Source organism: Eretmochelys imbricata, chromosome 4 (assembly GCF_965152235.1).
Source record: "Eretmochelys imbricata isolate rEreImb1 chromosome 4, rEreImb1.hap1, whole genome shotgun sequence".
In the NCBI taxonomy this organism is placed as follows: Eukaryota; Metazoa; Chordata; order Testudines; family Cheloniidae; genus Eretmochelys; species Eretmochelys imbricata.
In genome coordinates, this window is record NC_135575.1 from 94472201 (window position 1) to 94488738 (window position 16538).

The following is a 16538-nucleotide window of genomic DNA, read 5'->3' on the forward strand; positions in this document are numbered from 1 at the left end:
TGGACACAGCCATATCTTAATTTTGACCTCTTGTGCATACACATGCAACCTAAAGCAATCAAAGCACAAGAAGTGACAGTTCACTGTGAAACCTTAATGTGGATTCCCCCAAACCCATTGCCCTCCCACAAGAAAAAAAATCTTTTAAGTATAATAATATTTCATAGCACAAATAAATGCATTCAAGAGTAAATAACTAGCTATTAAATATAGAGAAGATTGCAAGTCATTACCAGCCTATTCAGGGTGTGGTAAATCTTGTGAATATTTGCCAGTGTTGATAGATGAGAGTTCAGCTGAAAATCTAGAGGAAAAATAAAATTTAGTTTTGTCTCTTATCCTGGTTTAAATTACACTATGGAATATAGTTTTTACTGCTAGAAACAAGATTTTATGTATTCTCTTCTTTTTTAAAAAAACCCACTACCAGGCTCTGATGACAAGTATTCACTCAGGCTTCGTAACATCAATAAAAAGCTCTCCCCATCTCTTTGGGGAAAGAGACTGTACAATTTTCGCCACAGCATGGGAATTAGTAAATGCAACTCATTAAAAGAAATTCTATGTATTTTTATCACACACAGATCTCCTCCACCATAGGCAAAATTAAATTCACTCTACCTATCCTCTCACTTTCTCATCCATCCCAATGGTAAGTCAATAGCCAAAGCACATTCCTTCTAGGAAAATTTGATTAACTATCACAAACATTACATTTTTAAGTTAGTTAGATTACTATAAATGCAAGTACATATTCTCCAATGAAAGCGATGGGAAACATTTATACAAGACCTATGCTGACTTTTGCCTACAGATACAAGAGGCACAAAGCAGCAATACCTAGCTAAGGAATGAAAACATTAATTTTGTATTTCCTTACTTTTGATGTCTCATGCAAGATTCTTAACCTGAGTTTATATTTATGTTTTTAAAACTCCTCCCCATGCCTAAGGCTCCTTCATGTCTAATACTAAGTCAATGGAATTCTTCCATGTATTCAAAGCGTAATATTCTTGCTAACAATAAAAGTATGCCAAGATCCAAAGCTAGCAAAAGTTAACCTTTGTCAGCAGTGAAGCACAGTCCAGGGCCAAAGTGCATAACCTGAGAAGCATCCTATTTGGGACTAATCATGCAAACATTACCAAATGTAGTAATAAGTAGCTCTATGAACTTAAATGAGACCAAAAATGGTAGTGAACATTTGTACAACACTATCTGAACAGCCCTCTCAGAACAGCCAAAGAGATATCAACCATATAACCTGCATAACCCTCCTGTATAAAAGAATTTTACCTGGAGGATCCACTAATACCTAGGGTGACCAGAGAGCAAGTGTGAAAAATCAGGACTTTTTTAGGGGAGAGGGGGGAGCACAGTTGCCTTTATAAGACAAAGCTCCTAATATCAGGACATATGGTCACACTACTAATACCAGTCATTATATTAAAGCATTTCTGCATAGGAACATTTCATTTGTCTCTCTCCAGCTTCTGAACAAATAAAACGGTCACAGAAAATAGCAAAAAAATATAATTTCCACACCTCCATCTTTAATATTCTAAAATAATCTTCAAAACACACTCTATGGAAACCAGAGAATATAGGTAAGGTATGTGAGACATTACAAACTAAGTCTATATAAAAGTACAGGACAATTCTGATTATTCTCATAAGAGGAACACTGCTGTAAGTGAAAAGGTGTAGTTGAGGGAAGTCCCAACTTTTTAAGAATCTACATTATGCATGGATTTGGAATTCTCTCATAATAGTGGATAAAATAGGGTTTTTAACATTTCAGAAACACAAAGTCATAGTTTTTAATTCAGTACCTTGGCTGGAAGGAATAATTTTGCTGATCTATAATTCTGTTCCTCACCATACCTAGTATAGCTTAATTCAAGGGCAGACCACATCTTATTACTATGCTCTATTAACAATAGTGGCTAGATTCTCTCTCGCATTGTTTGATTTACCCTGATTTTTTTCCAGCCAAACAAGACTGATCAAAAAAATTGCATGGTGAAAGCCAAAAACTGAGCTACTCTATATAAATAATCTATTTAATATAGGTTTCAGAGTAGCAGCCTATTCGCAAAAAGAAAAGGAGGACTTGTGGCACCTCAGAGATTAACAAATTTATCTGAGCATAAGCTTTCGTGAGCTACAGCTCACTTCATCGGATGCATCCGACAAAGTGAGCTGTAGCTCACGAAAGCTTATGCTCAGATAAATTTGTTAGTCTCTAAGGTGCCACAAGTAATCCTTTTCTATTTAATATAGTAAGTCTAAAAACAAAGGGACAGAACAGCAAAATCAGAAGAAATTTCTTTAAAAGAGACTAGCTGAAATATCAACAGCCAAACTCAATAAAAAACAAACATTTATGGACCTTTTTGAGACATGGTGGTAAGTACACTTACTGCCACAAAGCAGACTTGGCCTTGACTTCTTGTTTAAAAAGTAGTCTCAATCCAAAAACCTTTACGGACTGGAACCACTGCTATCATGAGAATGAAAGCAATGTTGCTGATGGTCTCAAAAGAACAACTTCCTTTATCATTTGCTGAAATGACAACTGTTGCAACTGTGAGATGGCGATGGAGAACCTTCAGTACATCACAAGGTGCATGCAGTATCACCTATATATCTTCTTTCCAAAGATGTGAAATAGTAGTAATGCAAGTCAATTCAAGGAGGATCTGGACACCTCAATCAAAATGAGTAAAAAACAGTTTCAGGTACTAAATTTCTTCTTGAGCCCTCCTTACAATTTGTCCTTTTATACTCAGTTTTCCTACTAAAAAAAATCTGATCATTTGTATTACAGTAGCAGCCATAATGTGCAAGGCACTGTCCAAATATAGTGAGACACAATCCCTACCCTGAGGATTTCACAATCTAAATATTTTTCTTTTCTCTGTTGCTAGGTGAAATTTCCACACAGAGTTAAATTGAGTATCTAGAGTTGTCATAAACATACAGCTAAGGGTAGCCTAGAATTCCTCCTTACCTTTAAGGGGTTAAGAAGCTCAAATAACCTAGCTGGCACCTGACCAAAAGGAAGAATGGGGAAAGAAGATACTTTCAAATGGGGGGCGGGGGGGGGGCGGAGAAGTCTTTGTTTGTGCTCTGTGTTGTGTGTTCTCTGGGGAAGCAGAGAAGCATCAGGTCAGAAAACTCCTTCTCCTAAGATCATCCTAAAATGAGTCTCAATATTGCAAAATATGTAAATATAAGTAATATATAAATTATAAGTAAATAAGGCAAGGCGCGTTAGATTATCTTTTGTTTTTAGCTTGTGAATTTTCCCTATGCTTACAGGGAGGTTTAGCCCTGGTTTTTTGTAACTTTAAAGTTTTGCCTAGAGGGGAATCCTCTGTGTTTTGAATCTGATTATCCTGTAAAGTTACCTTCCATCCTGATTATACAGAGATGCTTCTTTTACTTTTTTTTCTTTATAACAAAGTTCTGGTTTTTAAGAATCTGGTTTACCTATTTGGTTGGTAGATTATTCTCAAGCCTCCCCAGGAAAGGGGGTGAAGGGGCTTGGGGGGATATTTTAGGGAAAAAGGAACTCCAAGTGGTCCTTTTCCTGAATCTTTGTCTAACACACTTGGTGGTGGCAGCAGTACCCATCCAAGGACAAGAAAGGATTTGTGCCTTGGGGAAGTTTTTAACCTAAACTAGTAGAAAGAAGCTTAGGGGGGTCTTTCATGCGGGTCCCCACATCTGTACCCTAGAGTTCAGAGTGGAGAGGGAACCTTGACAAGAGTAACAGAACATACAGAGTAAATGAGCTGAAAAAGTTGAACAATTGTTTTATTCTAAACTAACAGTTACAGTAATTGTGGGTGGTACTTGTAACAATACTAGGCAAAATATTTTCAATCTAAAATATGATTTAAATTGGTGCCCATTAAAAGAATGTATTATATTAGGGGTTTCAAAGACACTTAATTTATCTTAATATCGAATATACTTTCTCATAGCTATAGTCCGATGGAAATGTCTTCAAATTTTAAATGAATGTTTTTAAAAAATTCAAGAATTAAAGATGTTTATCACATTTGATAGGACCTACAAAAAACATTTTCTACATTTATTTACAGCAGCAGTTAAACCCTAGTCCATCCCAAGTTGACCGTATCCATGTGAACATTATTAATGATAATGTGAAAACAGATGACATTTTAATTCTAACTCCAATCAAAAGGGAAAAGATTTAAAAAAAATCACATCTTTTCCTAATTGGTAAAGTGGTGTTATACATTTAAAACCAAAACAATAGAAAGTTTGTGGGGATTTAATTATGAAAAGTAAAGGCTAGCAGCAGGATAGGGAACCAAGTTAAGGAGCTCAAAGCTCCTTCTGAGCTTGCAGCAGAGCATTAAGGAACCCCAAGCTTACAGGGCAGGCAGTGACAGAACCCCGGTCTGGGTGATCCTCAAAATATCATACCTACATCTGCCAGGAAGCCATCAGGCTTTGGACATCGTGTTAACAACATGCAGTAACCAACTATAAGTGATCACTGCAGAAGTCCATCACAGAGCCAATATTTCATCAGTGCGGGACTCAAGCCATAGACTTGTCATGGAAAATAATACCAAATGCCTGCACTTCTGCTCCAGAAGAAACTTGAGCCTGGGATCACAATCAGATGCTTCTCTCCTTTGGTGGTCTCAAGTTCTCCTATATACCATTTTCCCAGTTTGCCATAAGTTGGTATCTTTGAAACTGGTGGTAAGAGTAGAGTTAGGGATCTAAAAGCATTTGAAAACATCTTAAGAAAAGGAATTAAGTCAACATTGACTAATTTTCCAAACCTGGAAATGAAGTAGGTCTTGAAAGACTAAGGTCCTGTCCATACTACAAATTTAACTGAGTTTTTCAATTAATAATACTGCTGGCTTTATACATGGGCCCCGCACACCCTTTGACTTAAACACTGTTAATAATAATCATGGCAACTCATGTTTTGCTAGCTATAAATTAGCCTAGCTAGCTCAGTAAACTTTCTTCGGAGTGTTAACAGGATACCCTAAGCATGCCTGTGTTACCAAGTTAGCCAATCTTCCTCTTTCCTAGCTACATAGGGAGGGACATCCCAAAGTGCATTACCCCATAAGATAAATGGTTCTACTTTGTGACAACGAACTCTGGGTACTTCATTTCTTGAAGAGGCATTTAGGGATAGCTGCCCAGATTTTCTCAGACTGCAACATACAAAAATGTAAAAGGTTGTGTGTGGATGTGCAACTCTGACTGTGATGGCAGAAGACTTGCTGTATCAACACTTTGAATCATGTAACCTGTTAAGATGAACATGCCTCTAACCAGTCACAAAAGCAGTGTTGTAGTTTTAGGATGGGGCCCGGTTTTATCAATACTGATTGATTTTATACACCACTTTTCAAACTGATCCCACATCTTGGAGAAGTGAAAGCAAGACAAGATATAGAATGATTTTATTTCACACTACAGCTCTACATGAACAGAGATGGAAACATTTTCACAACTATTATCACCTCCCCCTTCTCAAGACCAATATCTTGCAGCCAAAATTACTGAGGGAAGGATAGAGAGAACCGATTTGTCAGACACTACTCAGTTTTTTCCTGCAGGAAAACAAGGTAGTCTATGGCAGCTGAATTCCATGCAATTTATTGTGTTGGGGTCAAATGCATGAGACCTAAATGCAAGTAGCTGACCAGAGAGTCTGCTTGCTCTGTGGCCACTAAAAAGACTAGTTTATAGCACTTTCAATAAGATATGAGGCTTGCTTCAGTGTCTTTTGCCAAAACTGATGTATTGTGTATATCTGTCCACTGGTTTCCACCCTAATGCTAACTGTGTTGCACTGGTGAGTAAAGCAATTGCTAACTCCAGATTTCCTAAAATACTTTGTGATGCTTCAAAATGAACTATGTAATACAAATGAAGAGGGAAATACTGTTAACATTTTCCAATCCCAACACTGTAAGAAGAGAAAAAGAGTTGAGAAGCGTTCCAAGCCTACGAGTTTCAAACCTTTTTGGTATGAAGTTCAGTAGAAAATGCTGCCTGAATTAAGAACAAGTATTGACGAAGTTGGCTTAGCCAGGTCAAGTTGTCATGATCAATCATGATGTGACCAAAACCAAAAAAAACTACAGAACAAAGATAGAAAAGAAACTACATAGTGTTTGCAAAATGCCCTTCATCAACTATCTGACAATCACGGCCAAAGCAAAAGAACCTGCAATATATTTGGCATGTTTCAAGAAGAAACAGATTACAGTCAAGGTGAGAGTCAGTTTAAGACTACAGATCCCACAGGAAGATCTGCATGAGCAGCAACTCATTGCGTAAAAACCAACCCAAAACGCTGAATGGATTTAAAAACATACTAAAATTCTACTGTGCATTTGTGAAATTTTGAACTTTAAGTGTTCAAGTATAAAACTGAACCAATTTTCTTCAAACCTGGTTTGTGTTTCAGTTCTCGTTGGAAATCTAATCTACCTTTGGTTGTTGTCGAGCTACCTGAGTTCAAACTTGATCAGAACATACAGCCAAGAGTATTACCCACATGTACTTGCATGAGCTACAAACTGATTTATTTCGCCTGGGTTTTCAAAAAAAGGTCACCTCCGAGTTTGAACACAGTAGAAAATTGAAGGCTAAACTAATCAGTTTGCAAAATTGACTAACTAAGAAATCTCTAATTGAAGCTAAAATAGAACCATAACTATTGCACAGTGTTGATTCACTATCAATTAACACTGGTATTTAAAGAGATTAGTAACTGAAAAACAAAATAAGACCTCCCTTAAAATTTTGGAATGCTTTGCTGAGTGTGTGGGAGAATCTACATGAACTCTCTCTCTTTTATTCATACCCATTGATTCTAAAGTATTTCATAAAACGGATATGCAGATTAACTGCCATATCTTCTGTTTATATTGAAAAATTAAGTATCCAGCAAATATCCCCTTATGTGGTTGTTTTGTTCTTTATTTTCCCCTCCATGTGTACTCTTATTTAAAATCTAGATCAGAGCCAGCTCTCATTGTTTTCTATTATTGAGGGCAAGTCTACTCTACAAAATTAAGTCGACCTAAGTTAAGTCGACATACAGCCACCACAGTAATTAAATCGCTTTTGCACATCCATACTATGCTCTTGTCAGTGGTGCATGTCCTCACTACTAGCATTTGCATCAATGCAGAGAACAGTGCACCGTGGGTATCTATCCCACTGTGCAACTTGCCACCATCCAGTGCTGGGTGTTTGGGGAACGGTTTGCAGTGCTTCATGGAGCAAACAAGTTGCAAAGGGGTTACTGGGAACATGATTTCAACGTGCCATGATTCAGTTTTCTCCATCCCATAATTTTATCTGCATCCCATAATGTGTCGCATCTTTTTTCAAAAGCCCAGCAGACCCACACATCCACCATCTCTGTGAGAAACATGGATCCTGCACAGCTCTGCACTACTGTGATGAGCACTGCAAGCACAATGCGCCTCATCCTGCAGTATTTGCAGAGCCACCAGAGGAGCTGTGGGAAACATGACAAATTCCTTCGTGGCTAGCTTGCTGTGGGATATAGAAAGAAACAATTCACGGTTGTTGTTGGCATTCATGGAGCAGCTGCAGATGGTGAAGTGCCAGTTCTGAGCCCGAGAAACAAGCACTGACTGGTGGGAATCGCATCATTATGCGGGTATGGGATGATGAGCAGTAGCTGAAGAACTTTCGGATGTGCAAGGCCACATTCCTGGAAGTGTGTGTGGAGTTTGCCCCAGTCCTCTGGAGCAGTGACACCAAAATGAGCTCTGCACTGACAATGCAAAAGCAAATGGTGATCAGTGTCTCGAAGACTTGCCACACAAGTTTGTTACTAATCAGTCAGGGATCAATTTGGAGTTGGGAAATCCACCATGGGAGTTGCTATCATGCAAGTGTGCAGGGCTATTAATTTCATCCTACTATGAAGGACTGTGACTCTGAGCAATGTGCTGGACATAGTGGATGCTTCTGCAGCAATGAAATTCCCCAACTGCAGTGAGGCAATAGATGTCACACATATCCTTATTTTGGCACCAGACCACCTTTCCACAGAGTACATAAATAGAAGGGGCTACTTTTCTGTGGTACTGCAAGCGCAGGAGGATCACTGGGCACGTTCTACTGACATCAACACTGTCTAGTCAGAGAAGGTGCATGACACACGCATGTTTAAGAACACAGGCCTGTTCAGAAAGCTGCAAGCAGGAACTTTCTTTACAGACCAGAGAATTACCATTAGGGATGTTGAAATGCCAATAGTGATCTTAGGAGACTCTGCCTATCCCTTTCTCCAGGGCTATAAGAAGAACTCAATAGGGAGCTATGCGGCTCAGGGAGGCTTTGAAAGACCTTTGTCATAGTGAGCCACAGTAACGTGTGTTGTTGTAGTGTGCCCTGCCTGGCTTTTTTTTTTTTTTTTTTGCACCTCGGTATGAACCTTGTAAGGAGTGTTGCGTGTGTAGTACTATAACATTGCAAATGCACCTACTGCTATTATCTGTGAACGATATCAGCTCCAGCCAGCATATGTTGTGAACTAATAAAGATGAATTACGTTTCCATAAATGGACTTTTATTCCAAACTCATGCAAACAGACATTTATAACTGAACAAAACTTTATAAATACAGGGAAAAGAACCTTTGAAGGGGAAAGAACAGTCATTTCCATTTCACAACACATACATCAACCGTCTCTCTCACGGGTCAGTGTATGGGTGGCTGTGATTGCCTGTACTCTCCTGCAGGGTGGAGCGGTAGGGGTAGCTGAAGCAGCCCAAGACACCATGTGGAATGTGGGGGTGCACAGGGATGTCCCAGAATGCAGTTCTCTATGGGCTGCAGAGGGAGGAGAGCATGGGTCTGTTGAACCTGAAGGTCAACAAGAGCCTCCAGCATGTTTGTTTGCTACTTGAGAAGTGCTAGCATCTCCTGCTGGATATCTCTCTCCTTTTCCTGTGCTTTTCTCTTCTTCGTACTATCCCTGTCCATTCATTCTGCTAGGGGATTTTACAAGCCTTGTGCTCGATATCTGAAGCACCAGAGGCTTGCAAGATCTCTTGGAACGTGACATCCTGTGTCCTCTTCTTTCTCCTCCTCATCTGGCTGAGCCACTCCACTACTGTGGATGGAAAGACTGCAAGGCCACATTTCCAGCTGCAAAAGATACAATGCACAGAGGTACTCCTGTGAGTGTATTCACAAGATAAATGCAAACTTGGTATACTGAACTCACTCCCCTTGATCCACACAAGTTACAAACACTACATTCTCACTTCTCTTTGGGATTCACAGAGCACGGCGGCAGTCCCAGCCATATTGAGTACAGCCCAGAGGGGAGGGAGCAATTTGGGACAATACAGGGTGGGGAGATGGGGGAAGGAAATATACAGGAATCAGTATACGTGGACAGGGAAAATGAACTGAATACTGACACCATTTTCCACAGGCAGTAGTGATTTTAGCGGATATCTCACTCCTGAGGGTAACGGAGGGTGAAAAGGAACAGCTCCTGCATGTGTCCGGCTGCAGACTGGGTCTGTATGCTGCTAGCCCTGTGTGCTGCAATGGTGCCTGCTGAAGTAATTGCAAAGTGGTGTGGGAAAGTGTTTTACAGCTGCCGAAGAAATAAGGCAGCCATCCCTAGAGGATTGCGGACTACCTTCAGGAAAGTTTCCTCAAGATCTCTTTGGAGGATTCACGGGACATCCTGGTACACAAAAACAAACTGTTCTGCAGGGCCCCTTCTGCCTTATTCTACATGAAAATGTGAAGCAAATAGTGACTCTGTCTCTATGGGTTATTTCACTACCTCTTCTAACATGATTAAAAAAAAGAGTAAATGAACAGATGTGTCTCTGTAATATCAAAGCAAACTGCATACTTACCAGAGGTTCCTTCCCCTGCATCAAGTTCACCATATTGGACTGTAGGGACTGGCTCGACTGCTCTGGAGTCAAAAAAAAGGCCGGGCTCGCTGCACCACTGGATCCCCCTGACACCTGTCCCCCATAATCCTACCCCTTCTCACCCAACACTTCCTCCTTGCTGTTCACTCCAAGGGCTGTGATTCCATCTCCCCCGAAGTATCCACAGGGCTCTTGGGGGTTGTAATGGGGTCTCCGCCGAGGATGGCATGCAGCTCTTTGCAAAAATGGCATGTCTGCGGCTCCGCACCAAAGCGACGGTTAGCCTCTCTTGCCTTCTGTAACGCCTGCCGCAGCTCCTTAGATTTCACACAGCATTGCTGCAGGTGATGCAGGTCCCTTTTGTAGCCCTTCTCCCTCATACCTCAAGCAATCTGCTCATAGATACTGACGTTTCTATGGTTGGATCAGAGCTGTCCTGCACTGCCTCTTAGCCCTACAGACCCAAGAGATCCATTATTTCCTGTGTACACCAGGCAGTAGTGCATCAGCAGCATGGAGCCAGCATGGTCAGCTAGGTAGTTGTTAGGTGAGCGCTCCACACCCAGGAAACAGAATTTCAAAAAAATTGAGGGGCTTTAAAAGGAGACGAGCATGTACCTGTGCACCTAGCAGCCAGCCAGCGGAGTTCAAAATGGTGACCAGAGTGGTCATAGTCAGGCATTATGGGACACCTCCTAAAGGCTACTAAAGTCAACGTACGTAATGCAGTGCCTATACTGACACTGCATCGTCCTAAGCGCTATTAAGTCAGCATAGCACAGCATAGTTACATCGGCGGGAGCGACATTTTAGTGTAGATGCTTACAGTTAGGTTGATGTAAGCTGCCTTGCATCGACCTAACTCTGTAGTGTAGACCAGACCTAAAACACAGATGTATTGGCCACAGTGTACTATGAAACACTGGGACACAGCAAGAAAATCCAATTGCTGGATGTACCCAGTCCATTGTTCAGCAGTTAGATTATAATAATTTGACTTTGAAGCCAACATCTCCTGGGAAAGAGAAAAAGAAGAAGTAGGGAAGAGAGGAAATATGCTCAAAATTGTATTCCCTGAACCTAGTTTAAAAAGGGTATGACTGCACAATGGAGAAACAGAATTATTTACAAAAATTCCAGACAACATTTCATGCCAGCCTAGCTACCAAGTCACTTGAAAAATATTACCTCTCCTCACTCAGGCAAACCACATTAACTGGAATCAGTTTTTAAAACAGTTAAGTTTCAGAATTGACAAGACCTAGGTCTGCTTACAGATTCATAACAAGAAAAGGAGTACTTGTGGCACCTTAGTGTCTAACAAATTTATTTGAGCATAAGCTTTCGTGAGCTACAGCTCACTTCATCGGATGCATTCAGTGGAAAATACAGTGGGGAGATTTATATACATAGAGAACATGAAACAATGGGTGTTATCATACACACTGTAAAGAGAGTGATCACTTAAGGTGAGCTATTACTAGCAGGAGAGCAGGGGGGAGGGAGGGACACACCTTTTGTAGTGATAATCAAGGTGGGCCATTTCCAGCAGTTGACAAGAACGCTTGAGGAACAGTGGGGGGTGGAGGGGGGGAATAAACATGGGGAAATAGTTTTACTTTGTGTAATGACCCATCCACTCCCAGTCTCTATTCAAGCCTAAATTAATTGTATCCAGTTCACAAATTAATTCCAATTCAGCAGTCTCTCGTTGGAGTCTGTTTTTGAAGTTTTTTTGTTGAAGAATTGCAACTTTTAGGTCTGTAATTGAGTGACCAGAGAGATTCATAGCAGTGTCTCAGTTTACCTTGTAAAGAAACTTTAAAATGAAAACCCAGATCTGAATTGAAATGCACCAAGGTTTTCAATCAAGACCTAAACCCCACAATTTCCAAAATGCATAGCTTTGAAACCCCTATATTCATAACTAAAGGCAGAAAACAAAAAGCTGAAGATTAGGGTTTCTTTTTTATGAAGATTCCTACTGAACTTTGTTCTGGTACGTTTTAAAGATATAGCCATAAATTTTAACATTAAAAAACAGAGAAAAGAAACAAAATTTGATTCAGGGAGGCGAGTCATTTGATGCACTAATTTACATCTGACTCAAAGCATAATATGTTATTTTTAAACTCAGCTATAGTGTGAAGTGTTGCTAATCAGTTTCATAGGTCACCTGCAACTCAGGATTCCAAGATTACTTATTTCAATCTGCATGTTGCATATAAGGGCAAGGTTAAAAAAAAAAAGTCACTTTTTTCTATGGAGAAAATCCTTATTCCACTAGGTATCTGACAAATGTTAACAGTAACAGCTGGCCTACCTACAGCATTGCACTGCTTTAAACATAAAATTAATGTTGACATCACACCTTAATTAAACCAATACAAAAGGCTGTATGGACAGTTATTTAGTTTAAACCAAACTTTTCAGTTTACCTTAAATTAATTAAGAACATGTTTGAGCTAACCCAAAATAATTCATTCTTAAATCAAAATAAGAGGGTCCCCACAGGGGTTGACTGGTTTAATTAAAATAGATTAACTAAACCAGTGCAAATGTATGTGTAGGGAGGGCCTAATACTGCATGAGTTTTTGTCTCTGCAAGATGCCATGACTTGCACACCCATTAAATATGAAAATGGTTGTATACATTCCTAACTGAGAGAATCTTAACAAAACGTAAAGAGGAGTGACGTGATGGGCCATGGTTCAGTAAAAATCAGTGCCAACAATGGGCACCTGGGGAAAAAAATAAGGTCTATTTCTACCACCTAATTTGGCTCAAACAATGTTCCAGTTGGTTGTGTGTGACATGTTATTTAGCTGAATATTCAGAGACTCCTTCCTAGACTGAAGAAGGATTAGCAGTTTTGACTCATTAATGATAAAGCAATATAGAATGCAAGTGGCAGATACCATCTCCATTGGAAAACTGGTCTTAAACAAGAGTGCATAATTTGAAAATTATCTTCAGATCTTACTATGTCACAAAATTCCCTTTCTTTATTTAGCATTTAAGATATAATTTCAGGTTCAAATTATAAAGAATGATATAGAAATGTAAACAGAAGAGTAAAATACATAAGCCTCCACCCCTCAAAAAAATGTATAACCACAAAAAAAGATTTTTCACCCCACAAGATGCATTTTGTTTGCAGTTTTTGTTAGTTTTAGTTATCACTGTATAGGCCGACTGAACCAGTGGTAGTGTTGAGTGCTCAAGTATTTACAATGGGTATAGGAGTTGCATATTGTCATGGGTCCTCCAGTATTTCTTTCTTTCTTCCTCAAGCACAAAACTCACGCAAAATCACCAGCCTTATAGCCAGCAGTAGCCCAGTGCTTTTAGAAAACCATAGGAGACATAGTATCTAAGGGAGTTTTCCCCTAAGACAGCGAAATAAGAATTCAAACAGGATCAAAGAGGAAGAACAAGAAAAAAATTTTTCTTTCAGTGTCCCCAAAGCCACAGAGGGACAAAAAAGGGAGGGAAATAGAGAATTGGTACCTCTAGATGAAATGGTCAGAGTAGATCACACACAAGAACAAAACCACACTAAAGTGTTAGAATCACATACATCCAACACTCCCCAGTTTGAAAGAATGGAGACAGATCATGAGGAGAAAAAGCCACTCCACTTACCATTAATGAAACTCATTATGTGGCCTTATAATACAGAAGACAGAAGTGATTTCCAATTATACTCACTGAACTGGCAAGAAATCTTGAGATGACATGTTTGTTTTGGGGATGAGATGGGCAAGCATACCTCACATCTTTTAGGGAATGTTTCAAAGCAAGTAGTCATCCTCAAAGAAGGATTGAAAAAAAATTGAGAAGAGTTAGAAATTGGATTGACAGAGTTCATATCATAAGAGAGCAACAACGGAGGTTTAGCAAGATCAAATCTCTGAGGAAAGATTAAAAGAATGAGGATTGTTCCTGTCTCATCTTAGTCTTGTTCTAGACTCAATATATGGACAGCTATGCTATTAAGAGTACAGTTAATTCTTATCTCAATCATCCACATTAATCAACGAGAACAGAAGAATAAACTAGAGACAAAAAAAGTGTTAATTTAGGAAAATATTTATATGTAAGTAGACATACAATGTTATAAATTGCCAAGGAATTAAAGAATGGCCATCACTACAGATTTTCAAGACTACAGAAGATATTAAACTATCAGAGATGCTTAAGAAATAATTAAGTCCTTCCTGATTAGGTGGAAGAGGGAAGAAAAATAAAAGGATTAAGTAGGTCTTGCAAAATTACCAAAAAAGCTTACCAGCCGAGGACATCTACTTACTCAAACCATAATACTAATGATAAAAAAAAATTTTTTTTTAAATCTATACTGAAAATGACTTACTCAAACTTGAGGAGCAAAGTTTTGCAAAGCTTGATTAGTTGGCATAGAGATATCTTATACCCAAAAGATTTTATGAAAGTGGGTTAAAAAAAGAAGACAGTGACAGCTGGAAAACCATAAACAGTACTCTCAGTTTCCTACTGAGAAATTAAAAAAAGACATTAAGTGGGCATTAGATAACCTAAAACATCCCAAATGAGGGAGCAGAGGGAAGTGTCCATCAACTCCAGCTAACACATCTTCAGAATAAGGGTGTGAACCTTTATTTTTTTCTTAGTAATAACTTCTGAAAAGACTGAATGGAACATAAAACATATGCTGATGTGCCCATAACTGTATTGTAGAGAACGTGTTTGCAGGATAATTATCCCATTTGTTTACATTATGTTAAATATATGGCATTATTTATGTTAAAACAGGGTTAGTGTAACCTCAAACTCCAAGGTATAAACTCTGCACCGCAGGGCTCAAGAGAATTTTATTTACCAATGTACATTTCACTATGCCATTAGCTATGTAAATTTTGGGATGGTACATTTCTACATTCCTTTGAAGCAACAAGTGCTAGTTACCAGCTCCCAGTAGCTATGGCAATACAAATTAATAATAATCAGGCTTGCTGGAGCAATGACCCAACCCTGTATGTTTAAATATACACTATGTTCCTATGCCTGGCTCTTCTTCTCCAACCTCTAATTCTCAAAGGTAGAAGATGGGTTCAAGAAAATCCAAGATGTACACTGTTTCTCTTCTAAAAGCTATTTTCAGACTTTTGGAGATCACCGAAAATAAGAAAGAACATATGAAGAAATAGCAATGTTCGAGATCAGTCTTTGCCATGAGATAAATAAGTGCTTATTCTCAGTGCTGTGCCTCTTCACGCATCAGAGTCAGGCAACAAATTCATGTTACTGAGTCTTGTGCTTGGGACTGTAGCCTCCTTCCCACCCTTTAGGGGTGGAACAAGTTCCTGAAGCACGTTCTTATCTGTGCTCAGCATCCCTGCCTCCCCCCACCTCAGCAGGCAACCTGTTCCTAAAACAAAGCCTTGCCCGTGCTCAGGACCCCTGCACCCTACCCCGGAGGGCATCGTACCCCAGAGACAAAGCCCAATCGGTGCTCCCCCCCCCCCCGCAAAGGGCAGCACGCTGCCCAGCCTTCCCTCCTGCTCCCCACCTCAAGAGAGCTATTCCTGGGACAGCTCTAGCCTCGTCTCCCAGACTCCCACGCCGGTGTGGGGAGCATGTCCCTGCCTGCGCTGCCCCCGCAAGGTGCCTAAGCCGACCCCCACTGCGGGGCACCCGGGCTGGCCACAGAGCATCAGGCTGCAACTTGCAGTTACCCAAGCAGGGGAGACTTGGGGCGCGGTGCACGCTGGGAGTTGTAGTCCTCCTCGGCGCTGACCCCAACCGCGCTTTGCAGCAGGATAGACTCCCGCTCCCACAATGCACCGGGCTCGTTCCCCTTCACAGCCCGTTTCTCCCGCACCGGACTGACACTGAACCCGTTAAATTACCCCCGGTGGAACAAGCCGCAAGGCGGCGCCTCAGCGGAACACCCGCCCCTCAGCACGCCCGGCCCCAGAGAGGGACCCTGCGGGGCCGGGGCCGGACACGGGGCCCCTGGGCGAGGCTGGAGAAACTGCGTCACAGTCTCTACCAGCGCCCGGTGTAGTGGCACAAACTGCTCCCTGGCAGAATTTCTGATGCCGCAGAGCCGGCACTGGGCTACCTGCCGCCCCCGGCATTTGCGGGAACCCCACTCACCTCCCCATCGGCCCAGCCGGCCCCGCCGCAGCTCTCAGGTGGGGGCGCCCTCACGGGGCTCCCGTCGTCAGATGCCCCGCAAATGCCCCCAGCAGGCCCCACGCTGCCCCCGTCCCGCGGGCTTCCCCCCTCGGGCCCTGCACAGCGCCCCCAGGACGGGCTGCGAGAGGCCGTCCCCCCCGAGCCGCGCGACCCTCGGGCAGAGACTCCCTCAGCCTGCGCCCCGCAGTAGGATGCCCGGCCCGGCCGCTACTCACTGACAGCGGCGGCATCCGAGTGCATTTTCGTGCAGCGCACACACTGCCCGACCGGGCTCTCTCTGTCTCTATCTCCCAATCACAGAGCCCAGGCACTGGGCCTCCTGCCCCGCCCATACACGCACGCCATTGGCTCGGGCTGGCGTGCGCAAACGCCTGCCTCACTGCGCAATTAG

The 16538-nt window shown here is 41.3% G+C and overlaps 1 protein-coding gene and 1 long non-coding RNA gene across 8 annotated transcripts in view; both read right to left on the reverse strand.

The window, feature by feature from the left end:
* The window catches only part of DCUN1D4 (defective in cullin neddylation 1 domain containing 4), a 73601-nt gene extending 57153 nt beyond the window's left edge, over window positions 1-16448 (reverse strand). For 4 of the 7 annotated variants that reach the window (XM_077815655.1, XM_077815654.1, XM_077815651.1 and 1 more), the window contains exons 1-3: window positions 16106-16347; window positions 13676-13776; window positions 234-304 (exon numbers count right to left, since the gene is read on the reverse strand). In XM_077815655.1, coding sequence (XP_077671781.1) covers window positions 234-304; window positions 13676-13776; window positions 16106-16113 — 180 coding nt within the window. In that variant the 5' untranslated portion in view covers window positions 16114-16347. The other 3 variants (XM_077815652.1, XM_077815653.1, XM_077815656.1) reach the window with 3 other exon arrangements.
* LOC144264180 (uncharacterized) lies at window positions 8613-13665 on the reverse strand. The gene is made up of 2 exons (XR_013345972.1): window positions 9943-13665; window positions 8613-9211 (listed from the first exon to the last, which is right to left on the reverse strand). It is a non-coding gene; the product is annotated as an uncharacterized LOC144264180 (long non-coding RNA).
* Window positions 16449-16538: the final 90 nt, after the last annotated feature.